Here is a 16,418-nt window from a genome sequence, read left to right on the forward strand (position 1 = left end):
TTCTGTCAGGCGCGACCTGGGCAGCCCCGCCGGGGCTTCGCGCCGCGCTGCCCTGTCGCTATGGCGACGGGAGAGGCGCCGGCGCGCGCGCGTGGCGGCGGCGGGAACTCGGGTGGGGGCGGCGGGAACTCGGGTGGGGGCGGCGGGGCCGTCGCGACAGAGCGAGGAGCCCGGCGCCGGCGGGGGGCGCGGCCCGGCAGGGCTGTCGCGACAGGAGCGGGAATCCCGGTTGCCATCCATGTGTGCGGCCCGGCGGGGCTGTCGCGACAGGAGCGGGGTCCCTGGGGCTGGTGCTGTCGCGATAGGTGCGTTGTCTCCAGGCTAGCCCGGGTAGGACTGTCACGACAGGAGTGGGGTTCGCGAGGCCGGCCCTGGCAGGACTGTCGTGATAAGAGCAGGCTTGTCACGACAGGAGTGGGGTCCTGGGGGCAACCCCAACAGGACTGTCGTGACAGGAGTGGGGTCCGAGGGGCCGGCCCTGGCAGGGCTGTCACGGCGGGAGTGGCATCCCCGTGCACGCGGGGGTGGCCCTGTCCCCCACATCTCCTGTCCCCACAGGCCTCACGTCCCCGCCCGGAGGTCCCCGAGCCCCGCGTGCCCGTGCTCCGCGATGGAGGCGGACGGAGCCCTCGACCCCGGGGCGCTGGAGCGGGAGCTGCGGGCGGCGGTGGCGGCCGACGAGAGGTGGGAGAGGGAGAACGACGCCAAGCTGCGGGCCATGCGCCAGCGCGTCCCCTCCTACGAGGAGTTCAGGTCTGAGCGGGGATGCCTGGGGCAGGGCGGGGGCGGATTTGAGTGCTTCCCTACCCCAAAGGCCTTCATCGACGGCGTCGCCAAAGCTTTGCTGGGTGCCGGGTGCTCCTGCCGCGTGGCCACCCCGACCTCACGGGTGGATTTTTGGAGCTCTTTCTTGTGGAGCTCCGATTTTGGGACCTCTCAAGAGACGCGGTCACCCAGCGGGTTTTGAGCTCAAAAAGGGGATTGAGCCAATTTTCTGTGCTTTCTGCTCCAGGTCACCGTGAGCGTGGCTCGGCAGGGCAGCAAACTTGGCTTCAGGGTTCCCAAAAAGGCCACAGCCCCGTGGCACAGAGCCCCAGTGGGGCGAAAACTCAGCCATGTTTAAGATTTCCCCCCAAAAAGAGGTTGGCATGTGTGGGGTAAGATCTCAGGTGTCACAGCCGGGAATGGCCGGCTCCAGGGCAGGTCCGGTCCCCATGTTCCTGGGCGCAGCACCCACCCTCCAAGCCCCGCTGGCCGACCCTACCCTCCCTTTCCCCCCCGCACACCCCATGGTGGTGGTGGTGCAGCAGAAGAGGGTGACACCTGTCCCCATTGCACCCCGCCCGGCATATTTCTGCTCCCAAACCCGTCACCGCTTTGTCCAAGGTGGTTTGGGAGCGGGTTTGTGGCCTGGGGGGCACAGGGATGCTCCATAGAGGCAGCACAGGGTGCTCTTGACGCCCGCTGAAGTCCTGGATCCACCTCCAGGTCTGTCTGGAGAAGTCCCTGTCCCTTGACATCCGCAGCTGGATCTGTGGGTGGATCTGTGACTTTGACCACCCTTTGGTAGACTCATATGGGACTAGGTCAAATTCCACTCATGGCTTCATCTCTGCCTGCGTTTGGTCATGCCGGCTGGTCCATGAAAGGCAGGAAAACACTTTAAAATGGCATTTTGTCCCCCAACAGGAGAGGTGCTCCAGTCCTCTCATCATCTGCGTGGCCTCCTCTGGACCCTCTCCAACAGCTCCACGTCCTTCTGCTGTTGGGGGCTCCAGAGCTGGACGCAGCGCTGCAGGGGGGTCTCACCAGAGCGGAGCAGAGGGGCAGGATCCCCTCCCTCGACTGCTGCCCACGCTGCTGGGGATGCAGCCCAGGATGCCGTTGGTTTCTGGGCTGCAAGGGCGCATTGCCGCTCATGTCCAATTTTTCCACCACCAGTGCTCCCACATCCATTTCTGCAGGGCTGCTCTCGATCCCCTCATGCCCAGCTCTGTATGCATTGGGGATTGACCCACCCCACGTACAGGACCTTGCACTTGGCCTTGTTGAACTTCATGGGCCCGCTCCTCCAGCCTGTCAAGGTCCCTCTGAGTGATACATACAGCCCAAACTCAGAAATTGCCTTGCAGAAGAAGCTCAAAGCCTCAGCGTATTTGATCTTGCTAAGTATCCCATCCCCTTCTTGTTGCCTGCAGGAACATCGTGCTGGCGTCACACCTGAAGCCCCTGGAGAAGAAGGACAAGATGGGTAAGAGGAGGAACGTGCTGTGGAATCCCTGCGCAGCCCACGCCAAGGCCCCGCAAGCCAGCGACGTGGAAATCCCCCAGGTGAGGGAGACGCGTTCGGGGACTTTGTCCGTATCTCAAAACGACTCCAGAAGAATTTGGGTATTATTTTAAAATCTGAGGGCTATTCAGAAATATCTCTGCATGTGAGCAAGCCCTCAAAGTCCCCAGGAGCGCTGGTGTTTAGGGAACCACGGGGTTCAGTCTTGGCCCCTACTTGGCTTGCACCAGCTGCTCCAAGAAGAGCCCGCTTCAACCCTGTGGGAATCTAAGACCAGCTGCACAGCGTCAGACCAGAGCTCCCAATACCCTGCTGCTAATGGTGGCCAGTAACAGATTCTTGGGGAAGAGTGCCCTCCCTCGACCGCCCTCTTCCAGCTGGCCACAGTTTAGAGACCGGGAGCCAGGATTGTGCATCTGGATCACCGCGTTTCATGGCCATCGACCGCAGATCTGTGAACGCAGCCAGTTCTTCTCCACCCTGCGGTTTAATTCTGTGCGCTATCAAAAAGTGCTGGTTTGTTCAAAACCTGCTGCCTGCTGCGTTCACTGGTGCTCCTTCGTTCCTCAGCTGTGGGAAGCACTGACCAAACGTGTTCTCCCCAGGTCAGCTGTGATTTGAGTGACTTCTGTCCTGCCCCCTCCGGCGGGCTCTGCCCACGCCGGAGAGTCCTGGTCACCGGCCGTGTGGCCAGGGCCGTTTCCCGCAGATGTTTCTCAGGGATGTTTTGAGGCTGAATTTCACTTGCTGTTTATCAGAAGATGCTTTTGCAGCTCTTCTAGGCAGCTTTGTGTTTGCTCAAACTGAGCAGCGATCTCCCCAGAGCAAATTCTGTTCCTAATCCCGTTAGCGCTTGGGCTCTGATCTCCAGGGCTTCTGCGTTTTGTGTTGAGACGCAGCCTGATGTTGCTGTGCCTTGTTCTCACTATCGCTATAAAAGCCTCAACATTTTAATCCTCCTTCAATCTGTGTGTCGGTTAAGCCAGCGCTGATGAGGTCGGCGGTTCGATTACAGATCGTGTAAAACAGGATTTCCTTTAATCTGGAGACGCCACATTGAGCCTGGCTCTCTTAGCACAAGCTCTCTGCCACAGCCCGTACGGAGGCAGTACGCTAGGAGACGGTGTGCTAGGGCCATCTGCGTAATCCCTGGGTTTTACACCTCATATCTTTTATCTCCTCACCCCCTTGATTTGCTTCACGGTGCTCAAGGTGGAGCAGAGGTTTTTGCTGGACTGCCCTGGTGTCCAGAAAATCCCTTCCCGAGCGGTGATGGTGGATCCGGACTGGGCAGGGTGTCTGGGTCTGGTTAGGGCTGGGGTTACACCACCACCGGTCTGTGTTCATCCACGCCGGGTTTCACATCTCATCCGTTCTCCCGTTACTTTCCCCCAAAGTTCTCTGGGTTCTGTGGGTCTTGAGTAACCTGATAGTTCTTTGTCTTTCTTTATATTTTGCCACTCCACAAGCTTTACGCAGCCTTTGTGATATCAGAGCCTGTACTGAAAACATCTCAACCATCCACGGGTTGGTTGTGGTGGGGATAAAACAAAACAAAAGGAACTGGGTGACTATTTTTTCCTTCAGGAACTGGATCAACTGCCCAGAACCTCTGCCGAATTTTACAGAGATTGGCGCAGATGCTTGAGAAGTGGAAAAGAAAAATACCAGCTTCTGCTTGAACTCGGAGGGAAGACCTTGAGCAGAATCTTCCAGGCTGACTTGGGCTTTGGCCTGCTGGGTGAATTCCTTACGGTGCTGGCGGAGAACGTCTGTCGTGAAGACAGAGACGCCGTTCTTGAGATCTTACAGAGCCTTCCGGACACCAAGCGCTTTGGGTTAAACGTGGATCTTCTGAGTGAGCTGGAGAAGGAGAGCAGCAGGGATTTGTTTAGGAAGCTGCAGAGCATGAGCAGGGATTATTGGACTGCTGGCCATCCCAGTGGCCCGGCCGGCGGTGAAGCAGAGACGGAAGGCCACGTTGCAGACACCAGCTTGCAGAAAGAAGCCGAGGAAAGGATAGTGATGGAGCTGATGGAATATTACCGGGTCAACTGAAGGTGCAGAAGCACCAGGGTCATGCAGAAATAGAGTGTAAAACAGGCTCAGAGCTGACTTTGGCATCAGACATTGTGTGAGACAGATAAATCGGTTCCTTGTGGAGCATTGCTGTACATTTCTCTGTCCCTGGGAGCCACCCAGAGCAAGAGTTCTGCACAAATAAAGGTTATTTACCGAGAGGGCTGTGTGTGATCGCGGGGGCAGGGTGTCCTCACAAACAGCGCTGGCAGAATCTCTTAGATGAGAGCAAGCGAGGGAAAGCAAATCTAGGCTGGGATTTTTGAAAAAGAAACCAAAACCCACATAGTCCCTTCCCTTTTTCACCCCAGTCCGTTGTCCCTGTGGGGTTTTCAGAAGTGTGATCAGTGACACCTCGTGTTTAGCCGTGCAGCCGCTGAAGGCGGGACGGGCTGATGGAGGTGGACACGCTGGGCGAGGTGGTGTGCCTGGGACTGATCCCACCCGCTGTTTTATTGTTGTGCTACCCCGGCCAGCAAGGCGTGGGGTAAACCTCCGAGATTCTGTCACCTCGTGGTCCTCTGATCTCAGACACTATCTGATTTGCTGAAATTCCGCAGAAATTGACATTTGGAAGGAACTGGCAGGCATCAGTCCAACAAAGAGATCCAGGACCGCCTAATACTGTGTCTAGATTGCGCAGCCTTTCTGTTTTGGCCGCAGACTTCAGAGAGGCCCTCATGTGGCACAGCACCTCCCCACCAAGCGCTCTTGCAGTTCTGGCCTGGGAGCATCCTCCAGCTTCTCCCAAGTGTGCTGAGGAGCCCGGTGTGCGTTACAGTGCTCAGACTCCCTTGAATTCACCTCAGAAACAACCATCGGCTTCATTTTGTTGCAAAACCCAGCCAGAGGGGCAAAAGGTAGAGTCACCCTGGCAGACCATAACCACCCCTCTCCCACCTTCTCTGATGGAACCACGAGACACCTAGTTGGTTATTCCCTGAGGCCTGGCTTTGGGGACATCTGTGTCCCTGCACGGGTGCCGCTCCTCTTGCCTTTGCGTAACACTTGCAGACCTGAGGGCTAGCAGAAAGCTGAGAGCTGAAGTCTTAAACAAAACAATGAAGACCCTGGAGTTTCCCAAGGTCAGGATGAAGGATGTTCATGCAGGAACAGCCCTGGCACAACAGTTGCAGCTCTGGTGGGAACAGCCACAGTGCTTTCAGCAGCCGCGAGGCTCAGGACTTGCACTCGCATCCCCTGTCAAGGATCGCTCGGAGAGGGGGCATCGCCAACAGTAACTGTGCGGAGGGGCTTCAGCACACGAACCCTTGGAAAGCCAACAGGGAGGATGCAGAAGTCCGCACACCATGTTTGAAACCTCTTCTGGGCTACAGAGGTCAGCTGCCGTCGCAGGAGGGTCTTCCTGGGGTTCATTTGGCTCAGAGAAATCATTAACGTTTACTGCATGTGAGTCTTTCAAGAAGATGTTGGCGGTTCCCTTCTTCCCGCCACGCTTTCCATTGGTGCATCTTCAGCTGTGCTGCACGAATGACCTGCCTGTCCGTTGTCCGGGACACTAACAACAACGCTCTGGAACAGCTGGGAGAGAGGAGAGGTTCTAGAGTGCGCGTCCTCGGAGGAGGACGGAGTCATTCCCAGCAGACGTTTGGCTGGGCTGGGATATTTCAGCCGCTGCTTGATGCCTGCTGACACAGCCTTGTGTGCTGCAGGCGGGTGGTCAGTTGCAGACCCCATCTTTGACGAGTGAGCTGGTGTGTGCGTGGTCCTCGCCCAGCGCTGGCACTGCTCACCCCGTGCGTGAGTTCCTGCTGTCCCCGCCGAGGACACGGTGCCTGGGTTGGTTCTCCTGGCTGCAGAGACCTGCCGGTGCAATGGTGGTGAGGGCGCTGGGAGCCGCCGTTCTCCTCTGCGTGGTAGATGTTCTCCACGCATTTGCAATTGAAGAGAAAGGAGATGTGTTCAAGAGGATGGCTTGTCCTGCTTTCCTGGTGTTCGACAACGCTGCTTACTTGGCTGACATGACCTTCGAGCTCCCCTGCAACTGCAAGCCTGAGGAGGTCTCTTCTGTCGTCTGGTACTTCCAGAAGAAAGCAGGCAGTCGCAAAACCACAGTCCTGACAGACTTTGCCGGCACCGTGGTTGTCGACTCGGGCCATGTCCGTGCGGGCAGTGACGTGCTGAAGCGTTTCAGTATCCGGATGTTCAGTCTCATTGTCTTCCGAGCCCAGGTGACGGACTCGGGCCACTACCTCTGTGGCACTAAGAAAGGGGACTTCTTTTACGGCTACGACGTGGATGTGCAGCCCACCAAGCACATCACGGTGGCTTTTGTCGACAAAGGTGAGCACATCCAGGACGACTTCACGGGGAACCTCTTCAGCCTCTTCACCACCTTCTGGGACTGGACCAGCTGTGACCGCTGCGGGGTGAGAGGCGAGCAGCGGCGGATTGGGCTCTGCTACGTGCGGAGTGGCCAGCTGCACCCTCGCTATCGCACCACCGTGCCCAACGTCACGTCCTGTGGCTCCAGGGCTGTCCCCACGCATTTCCAGCACATTGGCCACCTCCGGAGACCCGAGGTGGCCATCCGAAGCTGCCTGACCCCTTGCCTGGAGGAGGAGGTCCCCGAGGAAGGTGTGCAGGCCATCTCCAATGTCATCTCCAAGCTGGGTGAGAAGCCCTGGCTGCCCCGCGTCCCCACGCAGTTTCACAAGCAGCCCATTGGATCAGGCCTGATCATCGCCTGCCCGGGAGCCCGGCCTGAGCACGCTGTGGCCTGGGACAAGGACTCTGTTCGGCTCTACCGCTCCCGCTACCTCGTCGGTGTCAACAGGAGCATGCGGGTCTTCATCGACCATGGAAACCACCTGCACATCCAGCGGCTCCAGTCCAGCGACAGAGGCACCTACTTCTGCTGGCGAGAGGGCAAGATGGTGGCCGGCTTCCGGCTCAGCGTGATCTACCAGCACCGGCGCTGGCGGGCGCTCAACGACCCCGAGACAGTCTACGCGGTCAAGGCCATCGGCATGAGCTACATCCTCATCAGCATCATCTTCGTTGTCATCCACGTGTGCCGCTGCTGCCGGCGGGTGCTCAGGTACCCCGCCAGCACGTAGCACCTCCACCACCGCCCTGACGGGTGACGCTCAATGCCACCAGCGCCCACTCGTCCTCCATTTTGGGTTGAGCGTGTGGCGGTGAGCGCCGATGCGGAAACCTTCCCGTGCTGCAGATTGGCACGGCTCAGTTTCACACTGCTGCGGTTCGGCCCTGGCTCTGCAGCTGGCTTGCCACGGGGTCTGAAGCTCGGTGTGGTCCTTTTCAGAAGAACGCTTGGAGCTGTTACAGGATTTTCTGGCCAAGCTCTACAGAGCTCTTGACCCGCATCGGTGATTGATTAGAGCTGTGTTTCTAAGAGGCTGCTGAAAAGATCCACCAAACTGTTTTAATCCAATTAATTCTTGCTTTTCTTACCCTTGTATTTGACTGCTTTCCTTGCTGAGAACTTTGAGTGCCAGCGTTTCAAAACGTTCAGTGTTCCTTTGAGCTCCTTAGCTGGAGCAAACCCTTTAAAAAAATTTTTGGTTTAACGAGTTTTTCATTTTTGAAGGAAAAATAAATCTAATTAAACTGATTTTCTTCAGAAATTTCTCAGTGTTTTGGTTGTTTTTTTTTAACTCGCCTGACCTGGCACAGACTTGTGAGTCAACATTTATGCCTGACAAAATGATTACGCACGCCCTCCGAAGAGGATGGCGTCTCTGCAGGGTTTAGGTGGCCCCTTGCTTGCTCCTTGGCATGGAGCAGGACTTCCCCATGGGGCTCGTCTGCGCTCCTTTCTTCGAGGACGTGGGTTGGGGCTTTCAGCTTTCCCAAGAGAAATCCCGCTGCCCGGGAGGACAGCCCTGGGCGTCCCAGCGATGCTCACGTAGATGACGTGCAGGATCTCAGATCCACCGGCAGCACCGGCAGCTGCAGCCCATCGCAGGAGCTTCTGCGGAACCGCAGCCGGGGTTCACGTGGGGAAGGAGCTGGGTTTGGGGCTGAAGACCCCCGCGCAGATCCCTGCTTTCCCTCCCTCCCGGGAAAGGGATCTCTCCCACTCCAGCTCTAGTCTTGTGTCCCCCCGCGACTCTGAGCTGGGTTTGGGTGCCCCGAGGCCCTCACCGCCCCGGCTAATCCCAAATAACCCAGGCACCGGCTGCGGAGAGGCGGATCGCAGGCATGACCGCGGAAGCACAGCGCGTGCGTTAGCTTTATTGCTCATCTCAGCCTGCCGCAGGCATTAGCACGTTAATTCGGGAGCGACGTGGGCTGCAAAGCTCCGGCTGGAGGCTCACGGGGGACCGAGTCCCCTGGGCCACCACCATCCCCGCTGGGCCCTGGGTGCCAACCCTGGGCGGCACCGGGTGACATCTCCTGCCTTCGGAATCCCGGCCTCGCTGGAGTCGGGAGCTGCAAAGCACGCTCAGCGACTGAGCCAGGGGACGAGGGGACCAGGGGACGGGGGGGACCAGGGGACGGGGGGGACCAGGGGGATGGCCACGAAGGGCGTATGGGGTACAAGAAGAGCTGCTGGGCCGTTGCTCCTGCGTTAGGTGGCATCAGGGGAGGCTTCCCTTGTGGTCAGTGGCTAGAGCGAAGCGGGGAGACGGGGGCTGCGGGCGAGCACCTGGCTGGGCGGTGGCCCTGGGGGGACCGGTGGCATGTGCTGGTCTGGGGGGAGCAGGGGGCAGGTTGGGGGACAGGGTGACATGCAGGGGACAAGGGACTTCCTCCAACCCTGTCTTCAGTGCCTGTGTGGGGGTGGGCTTGGGCGCCGTGCGCTGGGGCAGCCCTGGTCCCTGCCCCTGCGGCTCCTCACGTGAGCCCAGGTGGGACAGGCGGGACAGGGACGCTCCGTCCTCCCGTGTCACTCCTGCGTCACCTCCCGCTGCGAGAGCACCCTGCTCCTCCTCCTCCGCACCCCCCTCCTCTCCATCTTCACCTGCATGGGGCCCCCCAAAGCGAGGGGCCAGGCGCGCAGCCGTGGGTCACCCCTCCCCACGAGCACCCCGGGACTGTTTTCCTCACCACGGCGACGGGGACACCTTGGTGGCAGGCACCCAGTCAGGGTCAGGCAGCCCCAGAGCTGTGCCAGGAGAAGCCCTTGAGGCCACCCAGCCGTGTCCACCACAGCTCCGGCCTCACAAACCACCCCGGCCACCCCAGCATCCCCAGGAACCCCTCGTTACCCCCATTTCATCACCCTGCGACACCGTCCCGACAGCACCCTGCCTCTCCATCCTCCTCTTCGTCTCCACCCTCACCTTCGTCTCCACCCTCACCTTCGTCTCCACCCGTGCCTCTTGGCTAAGCTCACCCAATGCTCGGTGACAGGGAAACGTCCCTCCCTAGCTGGTACCTTGTCCCCTGCAGCCCCCCCCCCCACCCCAAGGGTGCTCACTGGGGAGATTCGGGGTGGCCTCCCGGACCAGAGAGTGGGCAGGAGGTGGGATGCAGGGAGAGACACTCTCGGCCGCCGTCTTGTCTGACTGATGCATGGAGATCGCAACAGGATGGGCTCTGTCCCTGCGCACCGGTGAGCTGGAGACCCAGGGCGAGTGCGGGCGTGGCCCCAAAACCACCGGGAGCCCCTCTGTCCTGGCGGGGACCTTGGCTCTGCCGGCTCTCGCCCATTGGACGGGTGCCTTCCCAGCAGCCAGCCCCCGGCAGGGTGTCGGTGGTCCCGGGAGCAGGGGGAGACGTGGGAGAGGCGAGGGGTGGGTGGGCGTCGGACGGGACCTGCAGAGCTATGGCTGCAAGCATGCGGCTGCTGCGGCTCGCTCGCCCTACGCCGCCTCCTTGTGCTCCTGCTTGGACTCCTTGATCACCTGGAGGCAGAGGGAGATGGGCCGTCACCGCGGGCTCGCGCTGTCCCCCCGGCTCTGAGCAACCTTGGGGACAGGGACGGTTTTGTCTATGAGCACCACCACGGTCCAGAGCCAGCTCGCGTTGTGCCTGCAGGGCACTGGGATCACTGGCTCCCTGCCTGGGCTGAGGGATGGCGGCCCCATGTGCACGAGTGACCCCCCCTGGGGACACCCCATGGGGAGGTGGGGTGGAGGGGAGGCAGCACGGGTGACACAGATGAGGACTTCCCACCTCTCCATCTCTGGTCTCCACAGTTTTGACCACGATGCTCCTCTTGACATGGCCTTCTGACACAGATTTAGTGTCCAGGCTGGTCTCTGGGGGACATGGGCGGGACGTGGCAGTGACCCAGTGCCCCAGGTGTGGCCCCTCCATCCGTGCTCCAGTGGAGGGGCCCAAAGGGAACAGGTTGGGCTGGAAAACCCTGAACCATGGAAGACATTGGCCCTGGGGACATGACCAGCCTCAGGGACACTGCTGGCCTCAAGGCCATGGTTGGCCTTCGGGGTGCGGTTGGGCGTGTGGTTGGCTGGGCGTTGGGGATGTGGTTGGCGCTGGGGACCTGGGTGGCTTTGGGAAGTGACTGGCCTTGGGGACACAGTTGGAACTGGCATGATTGGCCTTGGAGATGTGGTTGGCCATGGGGATATGGGTGGCTTTGGGATGTGACCGGGCTTGGGGACAGGGCTGTCCTTGGGGATGCAGTTGGCACTGGAGGGACAATTGGCCTTGGAGATGTCATTGGCTTTGGGGACGTGGCTGGCAGTGGGGACATGGTGACGTGGTCAGTCAGTCTTAGGGACATCGCTGCCCTTGGGAACGTGATCAGCTTTGGGGATGTGGCCATGGCACACTCCTCCCTCCATCCCGCGAGAGCTCAGGAGTCCTGGTTCCTTGAGATTTGGAGGAAAACCTCCCGGTCCCACTGGATGGGATAGGGACGGCCAAGATGGCATCTCCTCCCAACAGAGCCCCCAGAAGCCACCCCTGCTCATGCCACCATCCCGGCTCCCCCAACCCACGTGTGGCCACGGCCTCACCTCGGATCTGCAGGTTGGAGAAGCTCTGCACAGGGATGGTGATCCTGCGGGAGTGATGGGGAGGCGCTGGGAACAGCAACACCTGCCACCCACCACCCACCAGCTCCACCCTGCCCGGGGCTGGGGCAGGAGGGCCGGAGGATGGTCCCCATGCGGGTTGGACATGCCAGAGGGACCACAAGGGCTTGGGCTTGGTGTGGGACGTGGCTGGGGAAGGGAAGGGGGGCGGGATGGAGCCCCCAGTCTGCCCTCACCTGCTCTCCTCGCCCTCCAGCAGCTTGCGGTACGTGGCGATCTCGATGTCGAGGGCCAGCTTGACGTTGAGCAGATCCTGGTACTCCTGCAGGTGCCGGCCCATCTCCTCCTTGAGGCTGCGGATGTCCTCCTCCAGCCGCACCACCGTGTCCTGGTAGCCAGCCGTCTCCAGGGCGTAGCGCTCCTCCAGCTCCCGCAGCTGCCTCTCCAGGGACTCATTCTGGGGGCCACGGGGGGACGTGACGCCCCCCCATGGTCACCTTCTCCCAGGGGCTCGCCGTGGTACCCACCCATCTCCCCTCCTTGGGGAGCAGCCATTCCCCCCGCTCCGGTTGGTGGTCCCCACCGCTGTGCCAGGGCTCCCCGAGGCCGTGTCCTCACATTGCGTCCCATGCCCGGCACCTACCGAGCCCCGCAGAGCCTCCAGGTCGCAGGTGAGGGCCTGGAGCTGGCGCCGGTACTCGTTGGCCTCCTGCTTGGCCGCGCGCAGGGCCTCCGCGTGCCGGGCGGCCGCGTCCGTCAGGTCAGCGAACTGGTGGGGGGGACACGTGCCGTGGGCTGGGACCACGCAGCAGGGATGTGTCCCGGGGGCGCACGGCACAGTGACATGACCCCGGTCTGCTCCACGGGAAGGATGTGGTGTCACGGGGACGCAGCCGGCTCCCGTGAGAGGAAGGGACAGCGCCCACGGGGGGGCACGTGGTGCTGGGGACGTGTCCCTGCTCCCGTGGCCGCGTCACTGTCAACACAACTCCTCGGACAGTGCGCCTGTGCGACTCACCGCGGGGGACAAATGCCGCGGACCAAACCAGGACACGGGACGCGGCGCCAAACCCCCCGCACCACCACTGAGAAGAACCACCCAACCCCGGGGTGCTCAACCCCAGCCCCGTGGAGGTGACATCCTGGGCGGGGACAGCCCGGCCCCCCAGCCGTTGGGCGGCCGGCTCCCGCCGCACCTTGGACTTGTACCACTCCTCGGTCTCCCGGACGTTGCTGGCGGCCATGGCCTCATACTGGCTGCGGATGTCGCGCAGGGCGGCCGTCAGGTCCGGCTTGCTGGCGTCCACCTCCACGTGCACCCGCTGCCGGGCCAGCTGCTCCTGCAGCTCCCGCAGCTCCTGGGGGCACAGCGGGGGTCAGCCCTGCCCCCCCAGCCTGGGGAACCCCCAGCCCCCGAGCGGGGTTACCTCCTCGTGGACCTTGCGGAGGAAGGTGATCTCGTCCTGCAGGGTCCCCACGCGCCGCTCCAGGTCCAGGCGAGCCAGGGCAGCAGCGTCCACGTCCTGGCACCGCGGGGGGACAGGAGGGACCGTCCCCAGGGCTGGCCGTGTGGCTACACACCCTCCTGGGCCGGCTGGTCCTGCCCGTCCCAACCCATCGCTGCTCATCCCTGCTCATTCCTGTTGCTTCCCTCCCATCCCTGCCCCATCCCTGCCCCATTCCCGCCCCATCCTGTGGGAGGCTGAGCCAGGGTTGCAGGACGGGGGGTGCAGGATCGGCCCCCTGTCCCTACCTGCCGGTACGCAGCCAGGTTGCTCTCGGCCTCCAGCCGCAGCGTCACCTCCTCCTGCAGCCTGCGCCCGAGCAGGGGCCCCAGCACTCGTTAGCACCGTTACTCATTAGGCACCATCACTCGTTAGCACACAGGCAGACCCCCCCCCCCACCCCCAGACCTACACACCCCACGCCACCAGCACCCGCACCCCGTGCCCATCCCGCCCCCCCTGCCATCGCCCCACGTTGTGCCCAGGAGTTGCCCTGGTCCCTGTTGCCACCCACGTCCCTGTCACCGCCCTGGCCCCCATCAGTACCTGGTCCCCAGCGCTACCCTGGTCCTGGTGGCCACCGTGGTCCCTGTCCCAGTGGCCACCCTGGTCCTTGGGGACAGCCAGGTCCTCGCCACCACCATGGTCCCCATCACCACCCTGCTCCCCAGGACAACCTTGATCATGATCCTGGTGGCCATCCCGGTCCCTGCTCCCACTCTGGTCCCAGTGGCCACTCTGGTCCCCGTTCCAGTGGCCACCTTGATCCTGGTAGTCACCCATTCAACCATCACCCAGTCAGCCATTCCTGTCCCGATGGCCACTCTGGTCCCTGGGGCCATCCTGCTCCTCCCGGTGGCCACTCTGGTCCTCATCCCCACCCTGCTCCCCATCATCAGCCTGGTCCTGGTGGCCACCCCCCAGGACGACCCCAAGCAGGGAGGTGTCTTACTTTTGCTGGAGGCTGCCCAGGTCCTCTGCAAGGTTGTCCCTCTCAATCTCCAGACGGGCCTTGGCGGTGGCCAGCTGCTCCACGTGGCGCCGCAGGTTGCGCAGCTCCTCCTGGTAGACGTCGGCCAGACGCGAGGGCTCCTGGTCCCGTGCTTGGTTCAGCTCCACCACCAGCACCTTGTTCTGCTGCTCCAGGAGCCGGACCTTCTCGATGTAGCTGGCGAAGCGGTCGTTGAGCTCCATCATCTCCACCTTCTCGTTGGTGCGCGTCTCCCTGAACTCCGAGTTGAGCGCCGCGGCCAGCGAGAAGTCCATCTTGCCCGACCCCAGGCGGGCACCCACGCGAGGACTCAGCTGGGTGCTGCGGGCGCGGGGGGCCCGGAGCCGGGCCGGGGGGCTGGCGGGGAGCGCCTGGTATGCCGGGGAGGCGAGGCCGAAGCGGCGCCCGTAAGAGGACAGCCGTTGGCTCTCCATGCCGAAGGGCTGGGCGCGACGTGGCCAGCCTGGGGATTTTATGGAGCCCGGGGGCCCCTGGCCCCGCAGGCCGCCCCGGCGCTGGCCGCCAGCCAGGGAGCCAGAGGGCCGGCACAAAAACCGGCCTTTGTGGCGCCCGACCGGGACGGACGCGCCCTGGCACCCAGCCCAGGCACCACGGCACGGCCCCCCCACCAGCCCCCGCCACGGGCGCTGCCAGGGGCTGGGAGGAGGCAGAGCCTTGGCCATGGGCACCCACGGGGCAGCCGGTGGGTGGGTGCTGGGTGCTACAGGCGCCACGGGCGCTGGATGCACGGCCGGGTGTGGCGTCGCAGGGCGCCCGCTGCCGGGGCCCGGGCTGTGTCTGCACCCCGGGGTCCGTCCCTGCGGCCCCCTGGGCCCAGCAGCATCTTGGGGGCGCTCGGGGCAGAGACGCACTGGGCGGGCGCAGGTGTGCATGTGCGTGGCCGCCCTCCTGTGCACACGCACCTGCACACACCCCACCACGCACACGGACCCACATGTGTGTGCACACACCCCACCACATGCACACATCTGCATGCGTGTGCACACACCCTGCCACGCACACGCACCTGCACGCGCTTTGCCAGGTGCACACGCCCCATGCACGCACCCATCCTGTGCACACAGGAGTAAGCGAGCATCCACACACGTGCACATCTACACACATGCACATGGATGCACGCAGCTACAGAAATGCACATGCGTGTCTATCCATCTCCACACACACATCCATCCCACCACGCCCATGTGCACGCACGTGCCACATGCAATACACACACGCGTGCCTACCCTTGCATATAAATGTCTACACACATATAGCATGTACAGATGCACACATGCATGCTGCCTTACCTGAACACGTGTGCATGCACACAGGGCTGCACGTGTATGCCTACCCTTCTGCGTATCAACAGTGTGCACCGCAACATGCACGGCCATCCCACTACACACATACATGCATGCACATCCACACGTGCTCACACACGCGTGTGCACGGACACACACACGCCCACGGTCCCCGCGTCCCCGCGGGATGCCCCGGCACAAGCAGCTCTGCTCCAGCCACCGAGGCCCCGCCGCCCCAGCGGGCCCAGGCGCTCTGCAGGCAGCCTGGCAGCGCGGGCAGGCTGCTAATTAAGGCAAGCGGCTAATTAAGCGGCTGAAGCCTCCAAAGTCCTTTCCACCCCAGCGGGTCTGGAAAAGCGCTGGCCGGGGCACAGGACACTGAGTCCCCTTCCCAGCCCGGAGGGGGGGTGATCCTGCTTGGCCATGTCACCGGTCACATGTGCACTGAGTGTGAGGGGTCTTTTGCCCCACGTTGGCCCACGGGGGGGGGGTGGGGGTGAGGGCCAGGACCCCCCCCCCCCCCCCCGGGTGGGGCTGGCTGCCAGGCAGCTGAAAGGGGCTTTGTGCGGGGCTGGAGCCGGAGCGGCCCAGCACAGCCGTGGGGGGCTTTGTGCCGCCCCGCGCTGCCGGGAAACGCGAGGGGACGATCCAGGGGCCGTGGTGGGCACAGGGCCACCGCCAGCCCTGTCCCCTCTGAGCCACGGCACCACGGCCAACAACTGGGGCACGGCCAGGCTTTGGGGACACCCCAGGCAGGGGACGGGGGTGTTTTAGGGACACGGGGGACATAAGGGATGTGTGCTGGCAGCAGTTTTGGGTGCCCCAAGGGGCTACTGGGACAAAGCCGGGGACGGGGGTCCCTGGGGTACTGGTGGGGATGGGGACAGGGACGGGGACAGGCTGGCAGCTAGATGGCAGCCGATGGCTGGGAAAGGCTCCCTGCCCACTCAGGGACGGGGACACGCGGCCAGGCCCCGCTGGACCACGGCCACCATCGCTGGGCCACCGCCAGCCGGGGAGGGCTGCAGCGAGGGCTGCGTCCCCACGGGTGCACGCTGCGGGGACACACAGCCACTGGTGGGGACATACCCGTGGGACCAGTGGCACCAGGGCAGCCTCTCGCTGCCATGTCCCCCTTTATTCCTCAGAAGTTCCTTGTCCCCCGGCAGCCCTGTCCCCATGCTGGGCAGCCCCGTGTCCCAGTGTCGTAGTTCAGCCCCAACGGGGACCAGACTACGCAGTCTCTCTCTCACTCCCCCCACTCTCAGAGAGAATAGGAGGAGATTTGACAAACAAAAGAAAACCAGGAAAAAA

General features: G+C 62.5%; 3 protein-coding genes across 3 annotated transcripts; 2 read left to right on the forward strand and 1 right to left on the reverse strand.

Annotated features, from left to right (window-relative positions):
* The first annotated feature begins 228 nt into the window (after positions 1-228).
* DNAAF19 (dynein axonemal assembly factor 19) lies at positions 229-4,530 on the forward strand. The gene is made up of 4 exons (XM_086766718.1): positions 229-330; positions 559-753; positions 2,199-2,331; positions 3,878-4,530. Exons 2-4 carry the CDS (start codon positions 611-613, stop codon positions 4,346-4,348), a joined length of 747 nt encoding a protein of 248 aa, XP_086622844.1. The 5' UTR covers positions 229-330; positions 559-610; the 3' UTR covers positions 4,349-4,530.
* Positions 4,531-4,674: 144 nt separating this feature from the next.
* Positions 4,675-8,217, forward strand: FAM187A (family with sequence similarity 187 member A). The gene has a single exon (XM_086766717.1). The coding sequence runs from the start codon at positions 6,205-6,207 to the stop codon at positions 7,447-7,449; it is 1,245 nt and encodes a 414-aa protein (XP_086622843.1). The 5' UTR covers positions 4,675-6,204; the 3' UTR covers positions 7,450-8,217.
* A 353-nt stretch (positions 8,218-8,570) lies between these two features.
* GFAP (glial fibrillary acidic protein) lies at positions 8,571-14,249 on the reverse strand. Its single transcript, XM_086766875.1, has 9 exons — positions 13,762-14,249; positions 13,058-13,118; positions 12,732-12,827; positions 12,501-12,662; positions 11,948-12,073; positions 11,541-11,761; positions 11,287-11,330; positions 10,478-10,563; positions 8,571-10,206 (listed from the first exon to the last, which is right to left on the reverse strand). Exons 1-9 carry the CDS (start codon positions 14,232-14,234, stop codon positions 10,165-10,167), a joined length of 1,311 nt encoding a protein of 436 aa, XP_086623001.1. The 5' UTR covers positions 14,235-14,249; the 3' UTR covers positions 8,571-10,164.
* Positions 14,250-16,418: the final 2,169 nt, after the last annotated feature.

Source organism: Chlamydotis macqueenii, chromosome 25 (genome assembly GCF_036417535.1).
Source record: "Chlamydotis macqueenii isolate bChlMac1 chromosome 25, bChlMac1.mat, whole genome shotgun sequence".
In the NCBI taxonomy this organism is placed as follows: Eukaryota; Metazoa; Chordata; class Aves; order Otidiformes; family Otididae; genus Chlamydotis; species Chlamydotis macqueenii.